A 10,762-nucleotide genomic window follows, 5' to 3' on the forward strand; every position below is an offset into this window, starting at 1 on the left:
TTTCTTTCTTTCTTTCTTTCTTTCTTTCTTTCTTTCTTTCTTTCTTTCTTTCTTTCTTTCTTTCTTTCTTTTTCTTTTTCTTCCTTCCTTCCTTCCTTTCTTTCTTTTCCTTCCCTCCTTCCTTCCTTCCTTTCTCTTTTTCTTTCTCTCTTTCCCCTCCTTCTCTTTGCTTCTTTCTGTCTCTCTATATGTAAAACTGTATATATGTACACATACTATATAGGCACACATATAAATATATGTGCATGATCATGTCCATATTTATAAAAATGTAAGAAATTAGCAACTTTCTGCCCTAGCATTATGCGGTGTGTGTATAAAAAACTATACAACTTACATAACTGATTTTTTGTTTTTAAGAAGAGCAAACTTTAGTGATAGAGGGAAGATTTAAGAAGACAAAGGGAGGGGGCAGCTGGGTAGCTCAGTGGACTGAGAGTCAGGCCTAGAGATAGGAGGTCCTAGGTTTAAATCCGACCTCAGACACTTCCTGGCTGTATGACCCTGGGCAAGTCACTTGACCCCCATTGCCTACCCTTACCACTCTTCTGCCTTGGAGCCAATACACAGAAGTTAAGACTTTAAAAAAAATACCAAAAAAAAAATAATGAAAAAAAGAAGACAAAGGGACCATGTATGGGAGTAGAAAGACATTTTATAAGATTATAGAGTAACTAACGACCTACTACTAGCGTCATGGGACCACTGATGGAAAGCTAGAATGAGCTAGAATGGCCCTTAGAGATTCCTTCAATTGCAGAGGAGGGAACTACGGCTCAGAATGGCTGGGTCATTTACCCAAGACCACATTGGCAGCAAGTGGTAAAGGTGGATGTCCTGACTCTTTCAGCCAGCATTCTTTAGATGGTAGCTACAGTTTCTATTTGAAGGACATAGAAATCAAGTGACTTACCCAGGGTCACAAAACTAATAACTATCCAAGGCAAAATTTCAACTGTTTTTCTAGATTCTAATCTTAGCCCTCTAGCCACCAGGCCAAAATAATTAATAAGAATCAATACTATTTTTGATTTACCTGACAAACCAGAAGCTTATGAAGAGAGAGAGCTTGATTACCTTTCTCCTATTAAGCTTTTAAAAAATTTGTTTCTGCTTCTCAGTCTAAATCTGTCTCTCTAGTAAGGAAATTTCTTTCACTTGTGAACATTAGCAACTCATCTACATGTACCTTATAATGTTAGAAAATTACCTGGGGATGCTGAGAGGGTATGAGTGGCTACAAAGCCACTTAGGCTATCAAGTTGGCCCTCTGTCCACTATAGCCTGATGCCTGTCCACAATGAATTAAACGATGAATTTACCAGAATGCCTCTCTCTATGGTTTCCTTGGTGCCTCAGTCTCACCTAAGTGAGCACAGATTGCCCATTTACCATGTAGGCAGAGTGAGCTCCTCTCTGAGCAAAGAAATCATTGGAATTCTACAGAAAAGCATCTTGGGGAATCCAACAAGCCTCATGGTGCCCTCAAACCTCAAGGCAAATGAAACCCCGAACTTTCTGCAAAGAATGGGTTACGGCAGCTGCCCTGTTAAAGGAAGCCACGAATGCAAGTCATCTTAACTGTGATGTTTCCTGCCAATATGGCCCAAAGCACCACTCGATTTCATTTACTCACAAATCAACTGGTTTTTTTTTTTGTTTTGTTTTTTTTAATGGAGAATTCTGAAGTCTTCAGAATCTTGCGAGACAGGCACCTCCATGATGCTCAAGAAAATACAGTGTAAGAGCTTAGGTTCTAGATGAGAAACTTGGAACAACCTAAGATCTTTGTGCAACCAGGACAATAACTTCTTCCTTCTCTCCAGTCTTCTCCCTTCTTTTCTTGATTTTTGGGCATATTTTACTTGTTTCTTTTGACTGTATGAATGAATGATTCCTCTTTGAAACTTATGCCAGCTTTCCACTAAAACCAAGCCCCAGGATCTTACCATGGTCTTGATTACCAGAAAGTGGGTGCATCCTTACAAAATAGCTAAACTTTCAAATACAGTAAAATGGGTTTTTTAAAATTAATTTCATTGTAAATTTTTGTTAATTTCTTTTCTTTTTTGCGTCACGGTCATTTTGGGATCTAGCCTGCTCCACCCCTAGCCAGCACTGAACTTTTTCAATGATGAAGCAAAACCAAACGAAAGGGTGACCCTATCTTTTGATGAAGTCAACATTTTGTACCTGGAGTTCCCCACTTCTTTGCAGAAAAGGAGGAAGCTCGTTTCATTAGCTCTTCTCCAGGACCCCCATGGGTCACTGCAAACACAGATTTCTTCTTTATACATACCCTCATCTTTCCACACCTCTCCGCTGGACCATCCTCGGCTAATCGTAACACATAGAGATCCATATTATACTCTCTGCCTCCTCGAAGACTGAAACCAAATCCTTTGGCTCCTCTTTCCAGTTCAACAGTGTAGAAATCTTGGTCCTGCTGAAAAATATGGAAGTGGAAGAATTCTTGAAGTCTGAAGGTGGAACTCAGGCTATTCCCAAATATTCCCAAATCCCCAAAGTCTGGTGCCTGGGCCATTCAATATGGGCAAATGAATTCCTTCTTGAAAAAATGCCCTTTGGTGCTATAAACTCATCTGGATTGCTATCATTGGCTTCAAGCAGATAGGTGCTGTATTTGGCCTGACTTCTTTCCCCGCCAGAAAATTAAAAAAAAGAAATTCAGAAATATTTTTAAAATCAAAGTATTAAAACCTTATTTTTGAAACAATTGGATCTGAAGGTTTGTGGCTAGTAAATAATTATCTTGTTGCCCCTACTTCCACCCATGGAGGACCTGTTTTTAAAATGTCTCAAAAAATAGTCTCAGAGAGTTGGAATCTAGAGAACAAGGTAAACTGAGAAACAAATGAAAGAAGCTGAGCTCACCTGCGCAGCCTGGGGGGCTTTGAAATCAAACTGCGATTCTTGCTTTGGTTTGGTGCTGTTCCTGGTGAATGAAGAGAGAGGAAGAGAAAACAAAAAAACAAAAGAACAACCCATGGGAAAACTGGGAAAGAATCAAGGGCAATCAATGGTTGTGCCAGAAAGGATCACCAAACACAATGGGCATCTACATTTATGGCAGCTTACCTGGTCTCTTGGGCTCCTTGTTGGGAAGGAGTGTGCGTGGTTGTAATGGTGGCAATCTTTTCTGCATTGGTCAACAAAGTGGCATTCGAGGACTCTGCAGGAGGAGAGAGGAAATGAAAGATGAGTTACGTGGTTTTCTCCAGGACTGTCCTGGGTTGACCATTTATTAGAATTCTCTACCCTCAGCTACACCCCCAAAATGATTGGCATTTATTTTATATATGGTTTTTATTTATTTATCTGGGTTCATGTTGTTTCCTCTAATAAGCTACGTGAGGGCAGGGACTACTTAATTTTCTGTCTGTATGTCCACCATCTAATGTAGTGCCTGCTTGTGTATTGTTTTTAAGACTGGACTTATGAGGGGCAGCTGGGTGGCTCAGTGGATTGATCTTGGTCCTGCTGAAAAATATGGAAAAATATGGAAGGGGAAGAATTCTTAAAGGTTGAATGATGAAAAATATGGAAAAATGTGGAAGGGGAAGAATTCTTGAAGGTTGAATGATGAAAAATATGGAAGAGGAAGAATTCTTGAAGGCTGGACCTGTGAGGGGCAGCTGGGTGGCTCAGTGGATTGAGAGCCAGACCCAGAGACAAGTTCAAATGTGGCCTCAGATCCTTCCTAGCTGTGTGACCCTGGGCAAGTCACTTAATCCCCATTGCCTAGCCCTTACCACTCTTTTGCTTTGGAACCCATACACAGTACTAATTCTAGGATGGAAGGTGAGGGTTTTATTATTTTTTTAAAGAGGGGTGTTCATCTACCTGTCTCCAAAAAGCACATCTCTACTAGACTATCTGGAGAAGACTGCTTGTGTCCATTTATAATCCCTATTACTGAGGCTGGCTGATCTCTCTCATTCCAGAGTTCTTAGTTGCAGTGAGCTAAACAGATCACAGCTCTGTCTAGGTCTGACATTAATAGATGAGATCCCGGGAGTGGAGGGGCTGCCAGGTTGCCTAAGGCAGGATAGGTCAAAGCCAATCCCATTGCGCTGTTAGTCTAAGAGAGATGGGGAAGCCTGGGTATTTTTCCAAAATTAAATTAAATTTGAATTAAAAAAAAATAGCACCACTGAAACATCATCCTAAAGAAAGAGTGTCCTGTTGGAATTGGACACAATGATCCCAGCCCACTCAGCTCCTACATTCCAGCTGGAGGGCAGCCTCTGTTTGGTATTTCCTAATACTGATCACTGATAGAGAAAAGGAACCACCATAATTCTCTACTTTAAAAAAGACCACTTTGTGTCTGCACTTCTCTTAGACCGGGCACAATAGAAGATACCGGATTCTCCAGAGAACTTATCCAGGACTGTTCATAAGAGATTAATTTTTAAACCTGCATTGTTAAGAGCCCGAGCTTGGAAGTGTAAATTGGGTACACCATGTAGCTTATAACTGTGAATACATTCTCATGTAAATTGGCTTTTCTTCTCCACCAGACACATTCAGAAGCAACTTCATTAAAAATCTCAAGAAATCTGCAGAGCACAAGTTTGGAAAACACAACCCATGTGTGGCTTTATCATCCACACGGCAACGGGTCTGTGGGTTGATCCTAAGCTATTTGTGCTGAATAGAAAAAGGATGCTTCCTTGTCCACAGTGAGTGTGGCCAGCAGAACCGTGGGGGAGTGTTGCACAAGCACCTTAGATTCACAAAAAAAAAAAAAAAAAAATCCATGTGTCTGATGGAGGGCAGGAACTCGGTGCCAGACTTGGATTTTCTATTCCTAGAGTTAGCAGTGTCTGGTCCACGGGAGGGGCTTGGAAAATGCTTGTTGAATTGAATATTTTTCCTAAGTTTGGTGAAATTTTGAGGCTTCTTTTCTTGGGATGGATAGGGGGTATATTTGGGTGTACGTGCGTGTTTTTTATACACGGACACATTTGTCTATAGAGTATATGAATAGACACACACGATTCACATTTATATAAACACACATAAGCATTTATATATATGTGTGTGTATATATATATATACTCATACATATGTGCATGCACAAATGTGTGTACATTATCTCTATGTGTATATCTATGTAGACACATATTTTCAGATTTCTTTTGTTTTCACAATAACCCAAGAGTTTTCCACCTGTATCACACTCAGATGTCGGAATTGCTTTTTTCATCTTAGTTACTTGTTTTCCTCCTTTGCAGGGGACTCAAAAAGGTAACAGCTTAATTCTCACACAGATGGGTTTCTTTGCATCCCTTCTTCCTCTCCTCCTCCGGTTGTCACAATCTGCATTTTGCTTTACAGACTTCCACGTTGGAAGCGATTTGATGGTTAGATAAATTCTCAAAGGATAGTTTGCGCTGGGTTGATTAGGATATGGCAGTGGGGAGTTCTGGACTCCCATCTCCTTTTGGAGTTGGTGTCATGGGAGGTAACTCTCATGATCTTTGGCCGAGAAATACTGCTGGCCCGGAGGAAACACGGCACGTCCCCAATATGGTTTACTTAATAATAAAGCATTTTGGAAAGAAGGCTCTATTGGGAGTCAGGAGACCTGGGCTGGCAGACAGGTTCTGTGCCTTGGATCTCCCCTCTCCTGGCCTTAATGACTAGGAAGGTGGCATGAGGAGCCCGGAGTGGGGACGGTGCATTAAGCCCTTTAAGGTCTCCCTAGCTCCTTCTAGCTCCAGGATCCTCTGACTCTAGGATACCAGATGACCTCTCTAGCGCCCATCCAGGGCTATGTTTTCTCATACCCTCAGGTCCAATTATTTTGGTTCCATGGCTGGACCAACCTGCTTGCTAGCTGAAGGCTAACACTCTCAATGGAACAGACACAAGGACAACATGATGCCAGTTTAGCCATCCTTGAAATGGATCATAGCAGGGTTCAGATGAAGCTTCAAAACTGCATTATCTTGTTTAGATCGTTAGCAAGACTCAAAGAACAGGGCCAGCACACATAATACTATGTAGAATACAAAAATAGGTAGCAACACATATATGTTTATGAAAAATAATAGAGATAATGGTTTCATTGGTAGAGGGAGAGCCTCCTTCTACCAATGTGTGTTGGCATCTTGTCTGGAATTTATTCGTCTCAGAGAATTGCCTGGGGGGCACTGAGTGGTTTCAGTGACTTCCCCAAGGTCACACAGGTAACAAGAACAAGATTTGAATGCAGACCTTTCCTGGCTTCAAGGCAAGATTCATGACAACACCCTGCCTCTCCCTAATAACAATAACAATAGTAACTTTTATAGATCTCTTTAAAACATTTTACAAACCCTGTCTCATGGCAATCCCCAGAGGCAAGCACTATATACACATTTGACAGATGAGAGCACTGACAATAAGAGCTGAAATGCCTCCTCTACAGTCATATAGATATGAATCATCAGAGGCTTGATTCAAATATGGGACTTTTCTGACTTCAAGATAGGTCACAATTCACTCCATCCTGCTACCACTCATTTGCAACATCTATGACATTAAGCATGAGGACCCCTCCAAAAAGTATTTAGCAGCCACTCATTTCATCCCCTTCTTTTCTGTTCTTTTTTACTCACTGAAACAACAACAAGAACAACAACAAAAACAAAAAACCAAAATACCCAACAAAACTGCAAGACTCCAATGGGCTGCTGGGAAATTGTAGGCAAAACATCGGGGACCATGTTTCCCTCTAATTAACAATAAACACAATCACTGAATTGTGTCATGGTATCATTTCAGATTTCTTTTGTGTCACGGTAACCCAAGAGTTTTCCACCTGTATCAGATTCAGATGTCAGAACTGTTTTTTCATCTAAGTTATTTGTTTTCTTCCTTTGTAGGAGACTCAAAAAGATAACAGCTTAATTTTCACACAGATGGGTTTCTTTGCATCCCTTCTTCCTCTCCTCCTCTGGTTATCATTATCTGCATTTTACTTTACAGACTTTCAAGTTGGAAATAATTATGGATCTTTATTGACTTTTCACCTGGTATTCCAAATTGAGCTGATTTCTTCTTCTCTGGTGATTTCCATCATTTAATGGTAAATGGGCGATTCATGCAGAAGTCAAGGGAGGCAAACACTTTGTTTGCAATTGAAAATTTTAAGAATTTCCTTCTCAAGTTATTTTGGTATTCTGCTAACAAAACTGTTACCGGTTCAGTGAAGTGTCTTCTAAAAGGAAAGGCTGAAGCTCCCAAATTATTAATTATATAAGAGATGATTAAAGTGGCTAATAGAGCACTGAAATGTTCTGGCTTTTTCCAGCCATTTTCAGAATATCAAATATTCTCTGTATCTTGTATTCCTAGAATATTTCCATCATCAATTTGGGTTTCTTTTAATTAATATTATGTTAAAACATTCTGCAATTAAGCAGAGATGAATGTTGGAAAAAGCAATTTTTAAAATAAACTAAGTTTGTTTCCTAATACAAAGTTGAAGGCCAAGTAGAATGACTAGTAATGACACTATACATGAACCTGGTTCAAATCCCACAGAGAGACAAAGACTTAGAACTGGCAGGGAGTTTAAAGTTTTTGTACTTTGATCTGCTCATTTTGTGGATTGTGCCTTTATAGTTAGAAAAGAACATAAAGGTCAATTCATCCACTCGTATCATTTTACAAATGAGTAAACTTAAGAACCAAAGAGGTTGTGACTTGGCAAAGTTCTCCTAAGTAGGAAGTGCCAGAGCTAGAATTTGAGCCCAAACCCTTTGACTCCAACTTACAGAGTCTCCAGGAGAGAACAAGAGTTTAAATGACTTGTCTGGGGTCACAAAGCCGGACTGTGTCAGGTAAGACGAATTCAGGTATTCATGACATCAAGGCCAGATTTCTAGTCGCCATACCACGCTAATTCTATTCTTCATTTTTTATAAGCCCTGGAATAGCTCTTGAAAGGGTGGAAATATTGGCTACTTTAATGGTCATTATTGGGCTTAAATACTTAATTAAAATGCTAAATATTTTTTCTTGAAATGTTATTTACAATGACTTGAATTCCCTTGGCCAAATCAGATATAACTTCTGTGATGCTCCCACACAATGGGTTACCAAGCACAGCCTGCCATTTTGCTCCAGCTACTGCATGGCATCCACACTCTTCAGGACACAGGGTCTCTTGTATCTTATTTTCAGACATAACTTGGTGGGCACTTATAATCCCACCTTTCTCTCTATGTCAGTAGCCCTAACCTCTGCTGCCGTGGCATCTCTTACAAAGCAAAGCAGATCAAAAGGGGCAGAATTATTCATTTCATGAATATTTTAATGCATAAATACATATGTAATAAATATTTGAGTAAGTATTTGAAAATCTGAATGCCATGAATATTTGAAGAGTAGTGGGAGATTTATTTTTTCAAGCGTATGGTTGTGACCCTACTTTCTTTATGCCTGTGAATGGCTATTTATCAAGTCCCAGAGCCTTTTCCTGATGAGAAGTATGGGCACCTAACTGGCTTTATAGCTTTTTCAATGAAAAAGGAAAAATAGTCTAACATTAACATTACTTCCTAGATAAACATATACTTTTTAACCTGACTTCTCTGGAATAATGAGCCTGAGAGTACAATTTAAAAATGGTGAAGTAAAAAAAATAACAAAAATAACAAAAATAAAAAAAAATTAAAATGGTGAAGTGGATAGTATTGGGCCTGGAATCAGAAAGTCCTGGATTCAAATCCTGCCTTAGACCCTTACTAGGATATGATCCTGGGGGAAGTCACTTATCTTCTTAGCCTCAGTTTCTATATCTATAAAATGGGGGGAAACACTAGCACTTACCAAAGAGAGTTTTTGTTAGGATCAATTAAGAAAATGTACTTAGAGGACTTTGTAAACCTTAAGATTTGGTTATCTTCCTCCTCCTCATCAAAGGTGGAAAAGTATGGCAAACTCATACCTCCTTCTGCATTGCTCTAGTTTGCAGATCTACCCATGGAATAGTACTGAGCAAGGCAGCCTGGGTGCTTTGTGTGGCCTTATTGAAGGGGTCAGATTATGAGAGTAGGGTGAAGCCAATATAATAATAATAATAATGGCAATTTATTATTATTTGTATAATTATTGCATAAAATAATTAGGAAAATCAGTCATAAAATTATACTATATTATTTATATATCCTAAAAGTACTGGTTCTTTAGTCCACTGGGGTTTTGTTTTTTTTTTTTTTGGCTTGTGAAGTCCCACAGGAATGTTGAAGTTGCACAATCCACATATCTAATATTGAATTATCTAAATATCTAATATAGAATATTTAAAAAATTTTAGTTAAGGGGCAGTGCTATCCTCAGATAAGCCATCAGCAGACTGCTCGTGTCTATGCCGTTCAGAACCATGGAATGGAAATTTAAGAGATTTCTTCATCAACCACATTTCCATTTCATTTAAAAGAAACGTTTTACAACCATTTTGCATTAATCCATGAGCAAGCAAAGATCACCAAAAATATCTGGCAAAGAATCAGTTTTTGTCCAAGGAAGGATTGTATTTATGATGCAGCCAGGACACACCACACCAGACTTCAATCTTCAGGCCCACCATATGGGACTGGCCTAATTCAGTGGCTCCCATTAAAATTTTACCTCGGTTTCCATCAAATATCAATAAAAGTAGGTCTAAAAGAAGTCGTCTTCTAGAACTAGCCTTAACCAGAGAGGGGGGAAGGGGAGGAGATCTAAATTTAACCTAAACCTATTTTCTCAGAGTATCACAGACTTTGTGACATCTTTATCTGCTAACAGGATTTCAAACTGGAAGAAATCCTGGGTCACTGATACAGAGGTGGTGCCATCTTTTCAACCTCATCATTTTACAGAGAGGAAAACTGAGGTTGAGAGAGGCTCTATGGCTTGGCTATGGTCACGAAAGAAAGTAAGGGTTCAAAGCCAGGTCCTTTGAACCCCAATATAATGATCTTCCCACCATATAGACACAAGTTGTCATTCTCTCCCTCACTGTCAATAGAATACATGCTCCCACAAGAGAGGGACTCTTTCATTTCTGTCTCTGCATCCCCAGGACCTAGCCCAGTGCTGTCCATTACTGGGTGCTTTATAAATTCTTGATTATCAAAAATTATGTGGTCTCTATTTCTAAGAATGAGAAACCTCTTATTGGAACATAAGCTGTAAGATACTCACAAAAAGGGAAATGTTTGTGGAGCTGAATTGACATATACTCTTCCCCCATCAATCCCCCTATTAAGAAACAAAATACTCTACTAAAAATAAAATGGTCTGCTAACAAGCTCTGAGTGCCTGCCTAGACTATCGTCTTTAGGTTATAAAGTCTCTGGATGTTGGTTAAATATCAGGGGTAGCACGTGTTAAAAATCCCATAGCTGTTTCCAGCTATGCTTTCAAAGCATTTCAAATATGGAGACTTAGTCATTTTAAAGAAGAGGGTACCAAGGGTTGAGGAACAAGGGAAAGTTGAAGATTTTCAGGGATCTTCACCCTTGAACCCAAAATGGGCCAGAGTGCAGATCTTTCAGTAAAGGGGATGATGCAGTTAATAAAGGTAGTGAAGCTTTCACAGATTTACTTGGTTAGGGATGGATATAGTAGCTTAGAAAGGTATGGTAGCTTAATCCATTACATGAAAAAGAGAAAGAGGGGAAGGAAGGAAGGAAGGAAGGAAGGAAGGAAGGAAGAAAGAAAGGAAGAAAGGAAGGAAGGAAGGAAGGGAGGGAGGAAA

General features: G+C 39.5%; 1 protein-coding gene across 1 annotated transcript in view; it reads right to left on the reverse strand.

Annotated features, from left to right (window-relative positions):
- Positions 1–10,762, reverse strand: part of MAGI1 (membrane associated guanylate kinase, WW and PDZ domain containing 1) — a 767,369-nt gene that overhangs the window by 7,220 nt on the left and 749,387 nt on the right. The window contains exons 19-21 of the mRNA XM_044675760.1: positions 3,100–3,193; positions 2,896–2,956; positions 2,300–2,443 (exon numbers count right to left, since the gene is read on the reverse strand). Coding sequence (XP_044531695.1) covers positions 2,300–2,443; positions 2,896–2,956; positions 3,100–3,193 — 299 coding nt within the window. The remainder of the gene's footprint in view (positions 1–2,299; positions 2,444–2,895; positions 2,957–3,099; positions 3,194–10,762) is intronic.

The sequence above is a fragment of the Gracilinanus agilis genome, chromosome 1 (genome assembly GCF_016433145.1).
Source record: "Gracilinanus agilis isolate LMUSP501 chromosome 1, AgileGrace, whole genome shotgun sequence".
Classification (NCBI taxonomy): domain Eukaryota; kingdom Metazoa; phylum Chordata; class Mammalia; order Didelphimorphia; family Didelphidae; genus Gracilinanus; species Gracilinanus agilis.